The 17,845-nt window shown below is 48.3% G+C and overlaps 1 protein-coding gene across 6 annotated transcripts in view; it reads right to left on the bottom strand.

Moving 5' to 3' along the window:
- LOC139263142 (neutral alpha-glucosidase C-like) overlaps positions 1-17,845 on the bottom strand; it is a 237,431-nt gene that overhangs the window by 21,735 nt on the left and 197,851 nt on the right. For all 6 annotated transcript variants that reach the window (XM_070878753.1, XM_070878757.1, XM_070878755.1 and 3 more), the window contains 2 exons: positions 14,877-14,941; positions 2,548-2,624 (listed from right to left, as the gene is read on the bottom strand). In XM_070878753.1, the coding sequence (XP_070734854.1) occupies positions 2,548-2,624; positions 14,877-14,941 (142 nt within the window). The remainder of the gene's footprint in view (positions 1-2,547; positions 2,625-14,876; positions 14,942-17,845) is intronic.

Genomic DNA, 17,845 nt, shown 5'->3' with positions numbered 1-17,845 from the left:
CTTAGCGTTCACCAAGTTTAGGCCCAGGTTTTGAGGAGGTGAATGAAGATAAGGCTTTTGAGGAGGTGGGTGAAGATGGCACAAGATGCTGGCCTCAGAATCCTGGCTAAGTTTTTGGAGTGTGGTGCTCTGAAGGCTGGCAAGGAGAGCAGTGAGAGCAGTGAAGAAATTAATAAAATGAAAAGGAAAAACAGCAATGCTGGAAATATACAGCAGGTCATCCAGACTCTGTAAAGATAAAATAAACGTTATGAGGTTTCAGGTGCGAACCCTTCATCAGAAGAACATCCAAGGCATCCTAAATTGTCTTTTCTCTTTACAAATGCGGTTGATCAGCAATTTTTATTTTTATTCGTTAAGGAATCAAACCTGGAAGTGACAAGGGCACAGGCGAGAGTAACTGTGCCAGTGGAGGAGAGGAGGACCTGGGGATTGATTTAAACGATAATGGTAAAAGTGCTGATTTATACAATCTGGATTTGCACAGGTTTACTGATAGTCTGGATTTACATGGTTAGGGTGACAGTCTGAATTGATGTGGTTTTGGTGATTGTAGATTTATGGCGTTTGGTTCTGGGGTCTGAAGCTCAGTTCAGGATTGAACAGATACTGAGGCTGCACATAGCTGCTGGGTATTGCATTATTCACTCTGACTCTAGATTATCACTTGTTCCCATCCCAACACCTTTAAAACTCCCTCCCAAAAACAGTTTTCCTTCAAAGGCCTGTTTAAAAAAAAACCTATAGCCTAGAAATTCAGGAATGAATCCTGCGCCCGACCGGGTAGCCCTGAGTCACACCCGGCATTGGGCCTTGGACCTCAGTTTACTGAGTCCAGTCAGCTGGGGAAACCTGCTGGGCATCCCCAGGCAGCTTGCTGGTGAAGAATCGTGGAACTTCTGCCACTGTTTCACTGGGAGAGGAGTGTGACTGGAAGTGGTAAAAGGAGGGTGCAACTATGAGCGGGTGGGAGGAGGGGTGGGTGGGTTGGGGAGGGGAGGGAGAGTGGGGGTAGGGGAGGGGAGGAGGGGAGTGGGGGTGGGAGTGGGGTGGGCGAGGGGGGGGTTGGAGAAGAGGGGGAGTGGTGTGGGGGGAGGGGGGGTTGTGGGGGTAAGGGAGTGGGGGTAGGGGAGGGGGGAGTGGGGGTGGGAGGGGAGGGAGTGGGGTGGGTGGGTGAAGGGGGGTTGGGGGAGAAGGGGAGTGGTGTGGGGGGAGGGGTGGAGTGGGAAGGGAGGGGGAGTGGGGGGCTGGTGCAAGCGATAGCCAGCAACAACCAGTGGTTTTAATGTGGTGTCAAGAGGATCGCTCCTGCACCTCCACGCTCCAAATAAAAGGTATTTTTTAAACATTTTAGGGGTAGAAATTAGTCTCAGGAGCTGGCACAAAATGGCCGGTACTGGATCGGCCGCCATTTATACACAGAGCCTGATATTCAGTTCCATTGCAATCAATGGGATTAAATGTGAGCCGCTGCATACAACGGGCAGCGATTCGATACCACACATTTTGTGCCACCACCCAAGACTAATTTCTACCCCTTATGTTTTTGGTGGCGGCCTGTAGCAGTCCCTTTAAGGGCTGCCGTTATGGGCGCATGTAGATCTGGTTTTCCTGGAAACCTATTTTATTTTGCCTGCACCAAGATGACTGGCGGCAGACTCCCAGCTGGTAATGAGCACGTGCTTCCTGCTCGCCATCTTGCCCGTTGAGCCATCGAATTTATAGGCCTCTTCAAGCATGTCTTTTGACTCCTAGCCTCCCCAAAAAATATCTTCCTCGGTCTCCACTGCCCCCTTAAGTGCTGTGAATCATTCTTTTACATGAAGAGCAAGATGTCAGGAGTGGGGAGGGGAGAAGATGAAAAAGAATGAAAATAGAAAAGATACTATCTAACCTTCCAAAAAAATGTACTCGCTAGTCACAAAGTAAACTGAAAGTTTGTTCAGTTCCACTTTTCATTACTCTGTACTCAGAGAGTAGTTAGAATGTGGAACTTGCTACCACATGGCGTGGTTAAGGTGAATAGAGCAGATGCATTTAAGAGGAAGCTAGATAAGTACATGAAAGAAAAGGTAATATAAGGTTATATTGATAGGGTTAGATGAACTGAGGTGGAAGGAGGCTTGTGTGTCGCATAAACACCAGCATAGACCAGTTGTGTCGAATGTCCTGTTTCCTTGCTTTAAATTCCAGGTACAACGTACGAAATCCGGAATCCTCGGGACCGAATCTGTTCCAGTTTTTGTTTTTTTGCAGATTTCAGACAAGAAAATCAATAGTCTGAAATCCGAAATCTTGAAGAATCTGTGCCGGGTTTTGAGCGGCAAAGTCCGAAATCCGGCAAAACCCAAATGTCTAGTTTTCGGACAATAATTCCAGATTCTGGATGACTCCATCAGCTATGCGCAAAATGCCTGGTTCTCGGACAATTCCGGTTTTCGGAGTTCTGGATTCAGGATGTTGCACCTGTAATTCATTGGCAAAATTATGTAGCAGAGATAAAGGCTATGAATTCCAGTAGACACACTCAGCTGGTCACCAACTCACCTCCCCTTTCCCTGGAAGTAACACATTCACTTCTGTGACTCCAGCCTCAGTCACTGGATGTACCAGCAAGGCTTCTCCTACAGATTACAAAAAACACAAATAAATCCACAGTTAGTTGGTGAATTTACCATCAGTTTGGGCCAGTTGTGTGCTCTGCTTTTGAGAGACTTCCTTCAACCCCATCAGAGGGAAGAGACTCCATCATCCCCATCAGAAGGAGTCACCCTAATCCCCACCAGAGCAAGAAGTGTCACCTCATGCCCATCAGGAGAGTCACCTCATGCCCATCAGAGGGAGGAGTCACCTCATGCCCATCAGAGGGAGGAGTCACCTCATGCCCATCAGGAGAGTCACCTCATGCCCATCAGAGGGAGGAGTCACCTCATGCCCATCAGAGGGAGGAGTCACCTCATGCCCATCAGAGAGAGGAGAGTCACCTCATGCCCATCAGAGAGAGGAGAGTCACCTCATGCCCATCAGAGGGTGGAGTCACCTCATGCCCATCAGAGGGAGGAGTCACCTCATGCCCATCAGAGGGAGGAGAGTCACCTCATGCCCATCAGAGGGAGGAGTCACCTCATGCCCATCAGAGGGAGGAGAGTCACCGCATGCCCATCAGAGGGTGGAGTCACCTCATGCCCATCAGAGGGAGGAGTCACCTCATGCCCATCAGAGGGAGGAGAGTCACCTCATGCCCATCAGAGGGAGGAGAGTCACCTCATGCCCATCAGAGGGAGGAGTCACCTCATGCCCATCAGAGCGAGGAGTCACCTCATGCCCATCAGAGGGAGGAGAGTCACCTCATGCCCATCAGAGGGAGGAGAGTCACCTCATGCCCATCAGAGAGTCACCTCATGCCCATCAGAGCGAGGAGAGTCACCTCATGCCCATCAGAGGGAGGAGTCACCTCATGCCCATCAGAGCGAGGAGTCACCTCATGCCCATCAGAGGGAGGAGAGTCACCTCATGCCCATCAGAGGGAGGAGTCACCTCATGCCCATCAGAGCGAGGAGTCACCTCATGCCCATCAGAGTGTGAGGAGTCACCTCATGCCCATCAGAGTGTGAGGAGTCACCACATGCCCATCAGAGGGAGAAGAGTCACCACATGCCCATCAGAGGGAGGGTACCTTTCTCTGGGCTTAATTTGGTGAATGTTTCAGGGAGAAAAGTCAACATTCCCAATAGCACCACCTCATTTCTATCTGCCAAGAAGAACCCTCATTACTTCTTTCTTCAGTGGATCTGAACTAAAGTTTAAAAATGGAGGGGCAGGCAGCTGTACTTCTTGATTAATTTTTCTGCTAAAAGTGCATGATGACAGCGCTGAGAATACAACACTATTCTACTTTTGGTACCCAATGTTAGGATCAAGCACTCCCAGATCAGCTGCAGCATTGTAAGGTGCAGAATGAAGGTTCCTCTACTCTGCCCTAACTCCAACTTCTAAACCTGTTACATTTTCATTTCCACATTCAACTATCTTATGCTGTCTGAGATGCCTATTTAGAACCAATTTCTCTCTGTAATTTTGTTTTAATGGTTCTTGCCTGTTCGGCAACAGGTAAACATTATCCACCTCAGTTCATGTTGGAGACTTTTGGCCGATCTGGTTCGACTGGATTTGGACCCAAGCCCCCGAGATGGATAGTGTGCCAACGCCATATTCTAACCATCACCAAGGCAGCAATATTATCCACCTCTGTGCATACCTTAACCCTGCTGAAACCCTTAAGACCTTCATCCTCTCTAGACTTAATTTCTCCAAAGCCCTCCTTGTCAGCCTCTGCAAATCTACGCTTCATAAACTCCAAATTGCCCAAAACTCCAGTGTGTCCACCCTGTCCCATACTAATCCCATTCGTCCATCACCTCCATCTTCACTGATCTACTCTGCCACCTTTCCCCCCAGTATATTAAACTTAAAATTCGTGTCCTTATTCACAAATGCCTCCATGGCCTTGCCCTAAACTTATCACAGGAATCTTTTCCCGCCTTACATTCGTTTCCATGCCTTACAGACCTCTGATTCTCGTCTCCTGTGCATCCCCTCTTCCTTTACTCAATTATTGCTGGCAGAGTATTCAGCCATATCAGCCCCACTCACTGGAACTTCCCACCATGCCTTTTCACCACTCATCTCCCTGCTCTACTTGTTAGATAACCTGTTAGATGGTTGACGCTAGGCTGGTGGACTCGGAGGTACGAAAACTTCTGGTCCTGGGCCTAGATGCGCAGCCGGGCGCAGAGGCCCATGTATCCCATTAGTGTATGTGCTTCATACGCAACAGTGGGATCACATGGGCTGGGCCAACCTATCAAAATGGAGTATTCATATTGATAGTTATGGTGAGTTCCGTTTGTACAGAGCTGCCATAACTATGAATGGGGATACCCCCAAAAACACAGAAACACATTAAATACATTTAAAAAACACATCAATTAATTGAAATTGAATTTAATGTTTTAGACAAAAATGTATTTTCATGAATATTTTTCAATTATGTTTTAACAGCGGTATATATAAACTTGCTTTAATGGTCAGGATTTTTAAATATAAAAATTAGTGATAATATTTTATTTTTCTATCTTTTAAACTCTTATGCTGGTAAAAGCAGACCGCTTTTACGAGGCGTAAGAATTTGAAGGACATTCGCTGGGAAAGGCAACTCTCCACGCGCGGAGGCCCTTCTCCCGGGGGTGCGATCTGACAAAAGAAATCTTGACAGATCGCAAGTTCCGGGTTTAGGCGTGTGCGCAGTGCATGTCTAAGCCCGGAACTTGCGCGGCCCCTACGGGTGCATGCTCACCTCGTACACGCCCGTAAGACCCGCCCATTATTTTTTTGAACAAGACCTTCCATACTGCACTGCCGTCCGGAGGCTCGGGTAATACCAACCTTGAATCTGTTAATTGTTGTTTAAATACTGTATGTATGATTGATTCTGCTAAGTGTTATAATAAAGCCTTGTTATACATAATTGGTATTGCCAAGCTGAATCACTGACAGGGTAACTAGGATAGAGTGTCCCTGACACGAGAGAAACCCTAAAACCAATGTTCCTGCTAAGCTGTGTGGCCATGCCAATGTATGCTGGTCGCACAGCCCAGTACTGGCTTTTCAAATGTGAAATTTTACGGCATGCACAAGACCTTTGAACGGGCTGTGCAGCCCTTTAAAGGGACCGCGCACCCCCCAAAAATTAGAGGGAACATTGCCTACAACATACTTTAAATGCCTTCTCAAACTCCATCTTTTCTGCCAACCTGTTGGTCACCTCTCCTAACCATTCCACAAAGGCTCTCTTATCTTCCCACTCGGTGCAGTGGCCTGAGGCATTATTCATTACGTTAAAGATGCCATATAAATTCAAGTTGTTGATGTAACCAATTGTGCAATCCGTCTCTGGAATAGCGTTCGAACCCAACACATCACCCACTCCCATTCAGAAGATGGAGATATTCACTTTTTCCAACAGGAGTAGCCCCTCGAGCTATTCAGTTAGATCATGGCTGTATAGCTGGAACATAACTTCCACCCATTGTATTCCAGCCCTCTTGAGATAAAGGCCAACATTCCATTAGCTTTTTAAATTAATTTTTGTACCTGACTACTAGCTTTTAGTGATTTCTGTACTTGGACCCTTAAATCCTTCTACACATCCACAGTTCTTAGCATTTCGCCATTTAGAAAATACTCTGATCTGTCTTTCTTAGGTCCAAAGTGGATAACCTCACACTTTCACACATTGACCTCCATCTGCCACAGTTTAGCCCAATCACTGAATCGATCAATGTCTCTTCGCAACTTTCTGCTCCCATCACCACTACTTACTGTGCTACCTAATTTAGTATCATCAGCAAACTTAGAAATACAGCTCTCTAATCCTTCAACCAAGTCATTTATAAATATAGTGAAAAGCTGTGGCCCCAGTACAGATCCCTGCAGGACACCACTAGTCACATCCTGCCAATTGGGAATACATGCCCATTATCCCTACTATTTGTCTCCTACCTCCTAACTAATTCCCCATCCAAGCCTCAATAGGTTGTCTTCAATTCCATGCACTCTAATTTTTGTTAACAGTCTCTTATAAGAACATAAGAAACAGGAGCAGGAGTAGGCCATACGGCCCCTTGAGCCTGCTCCACCATTCAGTAAGATCATGGCTGATCTGATCATGGACTCAGCTCCACTTCCCTGCCCACTCCCCATAACCCCTTATCCACTTATCGTTTAAGAAACTGTCTATTTCTGTCTTATATTTATTCAATGTCCCAGCTTCCACAGCTCTCTGGGGCAGCGAATTCCAGATTTACAACCCTCTGAGAGAAGAAATTTCTCCTCATCTCAGTTTCAAATGGGCGGCCCCTTATTCTATGATCATACCCTCTAATTCTAGTCTCCCCCATCAGTGGAAACATCCTCTCTGCATCCACCTTGTCAAGCCCCCTCATAATCTTATACGTTTCGATAAGATCGTCTCTCATTCTTCTGAATTGCAATGAGTAACGGCCCAACCTACTCAACCTTTCCTCATAAGTCACCCCCCTCATCTCTGGAATCAACCTAGTGAACCTTCTCTGAACTGCCTCCAAATATATCCTTTCGTAAATATGGAAACCAAAACTGCACGCAGTATTCCAGGTGTGGCCTCACCAATATCCTGTATAGCTGTAGCAAGATTGCTCTGCTTTTATACTCCATCCCCTTTGCAATAAAGGCTATGATTCCATTGGCCTTCCTGTACCTGCATACTATCCTTTTGTGTTTCATGCACCAATACCCCCAGGTTCCGCTGTACTGCAGCACTTTGCAATCTTTCTCCATTTAAATAATAACTTGCTCTTTGATTTTTTTTCTGCCAAAGTGCATGACCTTACACTTTCCAACATTATAATCCATCTGCAAAATTTTTGCCCACTCACTTAGCTGTCTATGTCCTTTTGCAGATTTTTTTTGTGTCCTCCTCACACATTGCTTTTCCTCACACCTTTGTATCGTCAGCAAACTTGGCTACGTTACACTCAGTCCCTTCTTCCAAGTCGTTGATATAAATTGTAAATAGTTGGGGTCCCAGCACTGATCCCTGCGGCACCCCACTAATTACTGATTATCAACCAGAGAATGAACCATTTATCCCGACTCTCTATTTTCTGTTAGTTAGCCAATCCTCTATCCATGCTAATATATTACCCCAACCCCGTGAACTTTTATCTTTTGCAGTAATCTTTTATGTGGCACCTTGTCAAATACCTTTGGGAAGTCCAAATAGGTAACATTTATAGACACTCCCTTATCTACCATGTCAGTTACCTCGTCAAAAAATTCAACTAGGTTTGTTAGAGATGACATACCCTTTTATAAATCCATGATGGCTCTCTGATCAGCTCATATTTGTCCAAATGCTCAGACACTCTGTCCATAATAACAGATTATAGTCACTTTCCCACAACTGACGTTAAACTAATAGGTCTATAATTTCCTAGTTTATCTGTCTTGCCCTTCTTAAATAGTGGAGTGACATTGGCAATTTTCCAATCCAAGTGGACAATTCTTGAATGAGTTTTGGAAGATCATGGCTAACATATCAACAACTTCCTCACCTACTTCTTTTAATACTTTGGGGTAGAAACCATCAGGTCCTTGGGTAAGGACGTGGCAGATGGAATACATTTGGAGAAGTGTGAAGTTATCCACTTCAGTCGGAAAAAGAGAAAAGCAGAATATTTTTTAAATGGTGAATGGTGAATTAGAGATTTAACATGCAGATACAGTAAGCATTTAGGAAAGCAAATGGTATGTTAGGGCCCGAAATTGATGCACTCGCCGCCCACTGCTGCCGACATTCCTCCTCGGGTTCCGTCCAGTGCCAGCTTCAATCTGGTCTGGAGCGGGTGGGAGGGGAGAGCCGCCGGGAACCGCCCGCTGATGTCAGCGGATGGCCAAGTGGACTCCCGCCCGCCGAGATGCCAGCAAGTGCGGGCGGGAGTCGGCGCCAGAACGGGGGTGGACCGTTACAAGGAGGCGGGTCTGTCCCCGACGGTAGGTATGAAGAACTGAAAAAAAAAGCTGAGTAAATATTTTAAAATTTTTTTCTTTACAAGGTTAGTCCACTTCTCTTTATTTTTTTTTACAGGTCTTCTTACTGCAGCAGGCGGTGAAGAAGGCAAATGGCATGTTGGCCTTCATAGCTAGGGGATTTGAGTATAGGAGCAGGGAGGTCTTACTATAGTTTTACAGGGCCTTGGTGAGGCCTCACCTGGAATATTGTGTTCAGTTTTGGTCTCCTAATCTGAGGAAGGACGTTCTTGCTATTGAGGGTGATTCCAGGGATGGCTGGACTGACATATGAGGAGCGAGTGGATCAACTGGGCCTTTATACACTGGAATTTAGAAGGGTGAGAGGGGATCTCATAGAAACGTATAAGATTCTGATGGGGCGGGACAGGTTAGATGCAGGAAGAATGTTCCCGATGTTGGGGAAGTCCAGAACCAGGGGACACAGTCTTAGAATAAGGGGTAGGCCATTTAGGACTGAGATGAGGAGGAACTTCTTCACTCAGAGAGCTGTTAACCTGTGAATTCCCTACCGCAGAGAGTCGTTGATGCCAGTTCATTGGATATATTCAAGAGGGAGTTAGATATAGCCCTTAGGGCTAAAGGGATCAAGGGGTATGGAGAGAAAGCGGGAAAGGGGTACTGAGGTGAATGATCAGCCATGATCTTATTGAATGGCGGGGCAGGCTCGAAGGGCCGAATGGCCTACTCCTGCACCTATTTTCTATGTTTCTATGGGGCCAAGTTTCGGCCTGAGTTGCTCCTGTTTTTTTGGAGCAACTGGTTTAGAATGGAGTATCTTAGAAATTGCAATTCTCGGCATTTAGTTTGCTCCAGTTCTAGTCAGTTAGAACAGTTTCAGTTTGGAACAGATTTTTTATTTCAAAAGGGGGCGTGTCCGGCCACTTACGCCCGTTTTGAAAGTTTAGGCAGTGAAAACTTACTCCAAACTAACTTAGAATGGAGTAAGTGTAGATTTTTGTACGCTCAGAAAAACCTTGTCTACACTTAGAAAATCAGACATAGGTTATAAATCAGGCGTAGGGAATGGGGGGGGTGGAGGGGGGTTTAAAGGGAAGTTTACAAACATTAAACACTTCAATTTTACAAAAAGAGTCATCATCAATAATAAATGATAAATACATCAATAAATCAACCAATAAATCAATCCAAAAAAAATTAATAAAAATAAATAAATAAAATTAAAAAAATAAAACATTTTCTACTTACTGATTGCAGCACCAGGAGTCCTCCAACAGCGTGCTTGGACAGCCCCCCGCCCCCGTGTGTCTCTGTTAGTATCTCTATCTCTCTGTCTGTCTGTGTGTGTCTCTCTCACTCTCTGTCTGTCAGTGTCTGTGTTTCTGACAGTGAGGGGTGGAGGGGAGGGGGAGGGGGAGGATGGGGAGGGGGTTGGATGGGGAGGGGGTTGGATGGGAGGGGGTTGGATGGGAGGGGTGGTGGAGTGGGGGAGAGGGGGTGGAGTGGGGGAGAGGGGATGGAGTGGGGGGGAGGGGGTGAGGGGGGAGGGGGAGAGGAGGTGGGGGGGGTGAGAAGGGAGGGAGGGGGGGGTGAGAAGGGAGGGAGGGGAGGGGTGGTGAGAATGGATGGGGGGTGAGAAGGGAGGGGGGGGAAGAGAAGAGGAGGCGGGGGAGGGGGGAGGGAGGAGGAGGGGGGAAGGAGGGTGGGGGAGAGAGAGAAAAGAGGGAGGGGAGGGGGGAGAAAGGAGGGAGGGGAGAGAAGGGGGGGAAGAGTGAGAGAGAGGTGAGAGAGGGAGAGAGAGAGAGAGAGAGAGAGCGCGAGAAAGAGAGAGCGAGAGAGAGAGAAAGAAAGGAGAGGGAGGCTGAACGGGCCGGGCCCGGCCGGGCCCAAGACTTCGAGCTTAGACTTACCGAATTGACAAGTGGGTGACGTCGGGTCCGGGGTCTGGGGGGGGTCAGGAGCGCGGGTCGGGGTGGAGGGGAGTGGGGGTCGGTCAGTCGGAGATCGGTTGGGGAGGGAGGGGGGGCGGAGATCAATTCGGGGGGGGGGGGGGAGGGCGGAGATCGGTCGGGGGGGGGGCGGGGGGGGAGATCGGTCCGGGAGGTGGGGGGGTGGAGGCCGGTCGGGAGAAAGGTCGGGAGCGGAGGTCGGGAGCGGGGGAAGCGGAGGTCGGGTCGGTGGGAGCGGTAGTCAAGTCGGGTCGGGTCCAGTCCGGAGGAAGCAGGAGCTGGCCGTAGGAGGAGCCTTATCGACGCAACCCCAGTGAGGCCATTCGGCCAGGGCTAGGGGCTGCATGCGTCGGGCCCCTCCCACACAGTTTTGGGCGCCTGGAGCTACTGCACATGCGTGCCCACTGTAGCGCGCCTGTGTAGAGGTCCCGGCACTGTTTTCAGCGCAGGGACCTGGCTCCGCCCCCTACAGCTCGTGCTGCGCTGCGCCCAGCTCCAGAGGGCCTGCAGTGTGCCGGAGAATAGGTAAGTTTTTTTTAGGTGCACTTTGTGGCGCGAAAAACGGGCGTCCAGGTCGGGGCTGCGCCATTCTAGGCGCGGCCCGAAACTTGGTCCCTATGTTTCTTACCGTTGAGGTTAGACCTGCCTCCAAGCAGCAGTTTTTTCCCCTGCTGCAGCAGAGGACCGCCCGGACCAAACTGGCAGCTTGGCGGGCGGGAGGACTCTTCTGCACGTCGGCGCACGCCAGCAGAGGGTGCGCAGTGGTCTTCTCTGCCTGCCAGCTGGAGACCTCCACCAAACTCGTTCAGAGGGGAGACTGACCAGAAACCAGGGTAACAGCCGAGAAAACTCAGCAGCAACGGACGGTAAGTCCACCAATTTCGAGCCCAAAATCTCTCATCATAGGACAACCCTCTCATCCCATTAATCAATCAAGTGAACCTTTGTTGCACCTCCTCCAAGGCAAGTATATCCTTCCTTAGATAAGGGGACCAAAACTGTACACAGTACTCCAGGTGTGGTCTCACAAAAGCCTTACACAATTTTAGCAAGACTTCCCTACTCTTGTACTCCAACTCCCTTGCAATAAAGGCCAACATACCATTTGCCTTCCTAATTGCCTGCTGTACACGCATGCTAACTTTCTGGCCTGAGTTTTAATGGGGAAGCGGGTTGGGAGCAGAGGTACTCCGAAGCAGTCCAGAAACCCAGGAGAACATTTTTCCCAGATCAAGATATTCCGTCACTTTAACAGTTTCCAGTTTCCTGGCCCCAACCGTCTCCTTTTCACCATGGACGTCCAATCCCTCTGCAGGATGGCCTGAGGGCACTATGCTTCTTCCTCGAGTGAGGCCCAACCAGTCCCCATCCACCACCGCTCTCCTCCGCCTGGCTGAACTTGTTCTCACATTGAACAACTTCTCCTTTAACTCCACTCACTTCCTCCAAATTAAAGGTGTTGCTATGGGAACCCTCATGGGTCCTAGCTATGCCTGCCTTTTCGTGGGATATGTGGAACATTCTTTGTTCCAGTCCTACTCGAGTCCCCTCCCACATCTTTTTGTCCAGTACATTGATGACTGTATTGGTGCCGTTTCCTGCTCTCGCCCTGAAAATTTCATTCACTTTGCATCCGATTTCTACCCTTCCCTCACCTTCACATGGTCCATCGCCGACTCTTTCCTTCCTCGACTTAGCTGTCTCCATTTCTGTAGATAGGTTATTGACAAACATTCAATATCAGCCCACTGACTCCCACAGCTACCGGGACCACACTCCCACCCCGCATCCTGTAAGGACTCCATTCCATTCTCCCAGTTTCTCCGTCTCCATCGCATCTGCTCTGACGACACCACCTTTCACACTAGTGCCTCTGACATGTCTTCCTTTTTCCTCAACCGAGGATTCCCCTCCGCCATGGTTAACATGGCCCTTCACCGTTCTATTTCCTGCACTTCTACTCTCACCCCCTCCCCCTCAGAACCACGACAGGGTTCCCCTTGTCCTCTCCTTTCACCCTACCAGCCTCCACATTCAACGGATGATCCTCCGCCATTTCTGCCACCTCCAGCGTGATCCCACCACCAATCACATCTTCCCCTCCCCGCCCCTCTCAGCGTTCCAAAGGGACCGCTCCCTCCGCGACACCCTGGTCCATTCCGCAGTCACCCCCTCCCCTTCCCACGGCACCTTCCTGTGCAAACGCAGGAGATGCAACACTTGCCCTTTTACCTCCTCCCTTCCCACTATCCAGGACCTCAAATACTCCTTCCACGTGAAACAACGATTTACTTGTACTTCTTTCAATTTAGTATACTGTATTCGCTACTCACGATGTGGTCTCCTCTACATTGGGGAGACCTAGCGTAGATTGGGTGACCGCTTTGCTGAACATCTCTGTTCAGTCCGCACGTGTGACCCTGAGCTTCCGGTCACCTATCACTTTAATTCTCCACTCCACTCCCACTCTGATATCTCCGTCCTCGGACTCCTACACTGTTCCAACGAAGCTCAACGCAAACGCGAGGAACAGCACCTCATGTTTTGTTTAGGCACTTTACAGCCTTCTAGACTCAACATCGAGTTCAACAATTTCAGAGCATAACCTCTGGCCACCTTTGGCTCCCTTTCCTTCCCCCCCATCTTATGTTTTTTTTCTTTTCCTTTTTTTCCCTCTTTGTCTATAATGGCAGCTGGTCATTACTGTGCCATTCACACCCTATCCAGATTAACCTTTTTCTAACCTCTATCATTACCATTTCAATTTGGCCCATCATCCCTTTTGTCTCTCTAATCTCTCCTGTCTTCCACCCTATCACAGACCTTCCCTTTTGTTCTTTCTTCCCCTCCCCTATTCACTGCTTAAGAATGTGCTCTTTTCAAACATTCGGCAGTCCTGATGAAGGGTCATTGACCCGAAACGTTAACTCTGTTTTTCTCTCCACAGGTGCTGCCCGACCTGCTGAGATTTCCAGCATTCTGCTTTTATTTCAGATTCCAGCATCTGCAGTATTTTGCTTTTGTATTGTAGATTGAGATGCTATCTGGCTCCGGGCAGGTAGGCCTGTGGCATTAGGCAACAGAGAGCAGGGAGGGATCGCGTGGGGGGCCGTGTGGCGGCCGGAGGAGCACAGGGAGAGGGTCTCAAGTGATCGGGAGCCAGAAGCAGCATGGGGAGGGGGACAGGGAGAGAAGGTGGGGGAGGGTCTTAGAGAGATCAAAGACCGGGAAGGTCGGAGGGGTGGGGGAGATCGGAGTATTGGTTAGGGGGGAGGAGGGTCTCCAATCGTGGTGGGTGAGATAGGTATGTACACTGGATCCGGGAGGTAAATTTAAAGGTAATTACCTCTTGGATCCAGCAGTGCTCATCTTACTTTAGCTGATGGGTGTCACGAGGCCTACAAAACCTGACCAGCTCAAGTTAAATTTAAAATGGAGGTTAAAGCAGAGGCTTCCAGCGTCAATATATTTAAATGACCAACTCTGGAAGCAGGTTGGCTGCCTGCCCCCTGTCCCATCTCTGTTAAAACTCGAAGCGGACAGGTTGGAAGCGGGTTCTGGTCGGAATTCAGATTTTTAACACTTTAATTTCCCACCCGACCCTAATCCACCCATTTTGTATAGGTAAAAATTCCCTGTGTGTTTCCTGTACAAAGACACCCAAATCTCTCTGAACACCAACATTTAAAAGTTTCTCACTATTTAAAAAATATTCTGTCTCTCTATTCTTCCTACGAAAGCGAATAACCTCACATTTCCCCACATTATACTCCATCTGCCACCTTATTGCCCATTCACTTAGCCTGTCTATATCCCTCTGCAGTCTCTGTGTCCTCCTCACAGCTTACTGTCCCACCTAGCTATGTATCATCACCAAACTTAGCTACATTACTCTCGGTCCCTTCATCTATGTCATTAATATAGATTGTGAATAGTTGAGGCGCCAGCATTGATCCTTGCAGCACCGCACTAGTTACAGCCTGCCAACCTGAAAATGTCTCATTTATCCCTACTCTGTTTTCTGTCCATTAACCAATCCTCCATCCATGCTAATATATTACCCCCAACCCCATGAGCCCTTATTTTGAATCACAACCTTTTATGTGGTACCTTATCGAAGGCCTTTTGGATATCCAAATATACTACATCCACTGGCTTGCCTTTATCTACACTGCCAGTTACATCCACAAAGAAACTCTAATAAATTTGTCAGACACGATTTCCCTTTCATAAAACCATGGTAACTCACTGTTTATGATTGACCCTAGTTACAGAATACGGTTGTAGTGAATAATTGGGCAAGTTACTGGTATCCTCGCAGGCTGTTATATACTGTACCTATCATGTACTCATCATCAACTGCAAATGTGTTGGTTTCCTCAGGAAACTCCACCCATAAAGGCCTGTGAAGAAAAATGCCACCAGTCACTTACTGAAATCCTAAGCGAACACAGCACCAGTAACTGACTGGGTTCGAAGAAAAATAGGGATTACAAGGGCTTTCAACCAGTCACTCAATCACTTCAAGGAGAAATTATATCAGTCAGTCACTGGAGTCAAAGAGAAGCTGCATGGACAATCACTCGCTGCATTTAAAGAGAAATTGTACAGTTACTTATAGAAATCCAAAATTTATAGCACAGGAGAAGGCCATTCAGTCCATCATACCAGTGCTTGTACTAACTCTTCAACTGCAGCTATCTACTCTAATCCCTTTCTGATTCTTTCATATTCCTCCTTTTCAAATACATCGGGCTCCTGAAAAGTATGGAGTAATTTTAACTGTTTGCAAACTTCTGCGGGGCTAAACTGGCCTGCATCCTGTTTGGGACGCACAATATGAATTAAGTGAAGATACAGCGCCTGGCGAGTTGGACTGCTAAATCTTGCTGAATTGGACACTTAGAAAGAGAAAAAGTTGCGGGCAGTGCCCCGCGGAATGGCCTCCGCGGGGCACTGTCGGGGCGTTAGCGGGGCACAGCGCTGATGATGCCAGGGTCCTTCCCCTTCTTTTAAAGGGGAGGGCTGCTGCGAACTTTGCAGCCGCTTTCGTGGTGCCCACTGGGCCACCAGGGAGGGTTTGGGCCGGTGGGCCGATACCCAAGAGGGGGAGCTGGGCTGAAAGTCGGCGGCCCGGCCGCACTAGCAGCCACCATTGTCAGGCCGACCACAAAGTCATCCAACAAAAGATGGTGTCCGCAGTGCAAGGCCCTTCCTTTTAAGGGCGGCTGGGGCGCCCCATTCACGACAGCTTTGTGCCCCCCGAAGCTGTCATTGGCATTGTCCCATGCCAACCTCACGTCCTGCGGGGCGCAAAGAGGTCAGCGCGGGGCGTTAAGGGTTTGGCGCGCAACGGAATGTCATCTCCACAGTGACTATGCGGTGATCATTCGTACCACTGCTGTCATGAACAGATGCATCTGTGACAGGTAGATTTGTGGGGATGAGGGCAAGTATGTTTTTCCCTTGTGTTGGTTCTCTCACCACCTGCTGCAGGCCCAGTCTGGTAGCTACGTCCTGCAGGACTTGGGCAGTATTGGTGCTACTGAGCCACTCTTGGTGCTGGACATTGAAGTCCCCCAGCAGAGTACATTCTGTGCCCTTGCTACTCTCAGTGCTTCTTCCAAGTGGTGTTCAACATGGAGGAGTACTGATTCATCAGCTCAGAGAAAGCAATCGGTGGTAATCAGCTTTCCTTGCACATGCTTGACCTCAAGCCATGAGACTTCATGGGGTCCGGAGTCAGTGTTGAGGACTCGCAGGACTACTCCCTCCCGACTGTATACCACTGTGCTGCCATCTTGGGTGGGTCTGTCCCGCCACTGGATCAGAAAATACCCAGGGATGGTGATGGAGGAGTCTGGGACATTGGCCGAAAGGTATCATTCTGTAAGCATGACTGTCAGGCTGTTGCTTGACTAATTTTGGCACAAGTCCGCAGATGTTAGTGAGGAGGATTTTGAAGGATTGACTGGGCTGGGTGTGTCATTGTCGTGTCCGAAGTCGGTGCCTAGGTCGATGTCGAGTGGCCATTATTATTGTTTCTCGTAGAAGTTTGTTACAACTGAGTGGCTTGCTAGGCCACTTCAGAGGCAGTTAAGAGTCAACAACATTGCTGTGTGTCTGCTGTCACATAGAGGCCAAACCAGAGCAGATTTCCTTCCCTAAAGCACATTATTGAACCAGGTGGGTTTTTATGTCAATCCGATAATTTCATCGCCACCATTACTGATACTAGCTTTTTTAATCCAGATTTATTTAATTAACTGACTTTAAATTCCCCAGCTGTCATGGTGGCATTTGGTCTCTGGATAATGAGTCCAGGCATCTGGATTACTAGTCCAGTAACAGAACCACTGTACTACCGTTCCCGGCTTGCACCTGTGGTTGTGCTGGACACTCAAAGTCTGCAGGAACTACCACAAGTTCCTCACAACACGGCTTTCCCTTAAACTGCCACATTAATGGATTTAAAAAATAACAAAGTCACCACACTTAAGCAGAGAAGTATAAGTAAATTTTAAAGTAGTCACCACTGAACTATTGAACCAAGGCTGACCCGACAGTAATGATCAGCTTCAGGATGAGATAACCACCTGAGTAATATATGAGGGAACCTAATGAAAGACCTGCTTGTAGAATGCTACTTCCTAAGTTTCAGGAAGCTCATGAGTTTCACAGAAAACAATTAGGCCTGCAAATGTAAAACATCTGAATTTTAGACAAGGCTGTAGCATTTGCAACCATCTTCTTCAGCACGAAGTGCCGCGTGAATGATCAATCTCGGCCTACTCCCGAGGACCCACCATCATAGAAGCCAGTCTTCAGCCAATTCGATTCACTCCATGTGATATCAAGAAATGGCTGAGCGCACTGGATACAGCAAAGGCTATGGACACCGACTACATCCTGGCTATTGTGCTGAAGACTTGCGCTCCAGAACTAGCTGCGCCTCTAGCCAAGCTGTTCCAGCTACAACACTGGCATCTATCCGACAATGTGGAAAACTGCCCAGGTATGTCCTGTCCACAAAAAGCAAGACAAGTCCAATCGGGCCAATTACTGTCCCATCAGTCTACTCTCAATCATAAGCAAAGTGATGAAAGGTGTTGTCGACAGTGCTTTCAAGCAACACTTACTCACCAATAAACTGCTCACCGATACTCAGTTTGGGTTCCACCAGGACCACTCAGCTCCAGACCTCATTACAGCTTTGGACTAAACATGGACAAAAGAGCTGAATTCCAGAGGTGAGGTGAGAATCACTGCCCTTGACATCAAGGCAGAATTTGACCGAGTGTGGCATC

Source organism: Pristiophorus japonicus, chromosome 4 (assembly GCF_044704955.1).
Source record: "Pristiophorus japonicus isolate sPriJap1 chromosome 4, sPriJap1.hap1, whole genome shotgun sequence".
NCBI lineage: Eukaryota > Metazoa > Chordata > Chondrichthyes > Pristiophoridae > Pristiophorus > Pristiophorus japonicus.
Note: the sequence above shows the minus strand (reverse complement) of the source record. Positions and strands in the feature narration are given on the sequence as shown.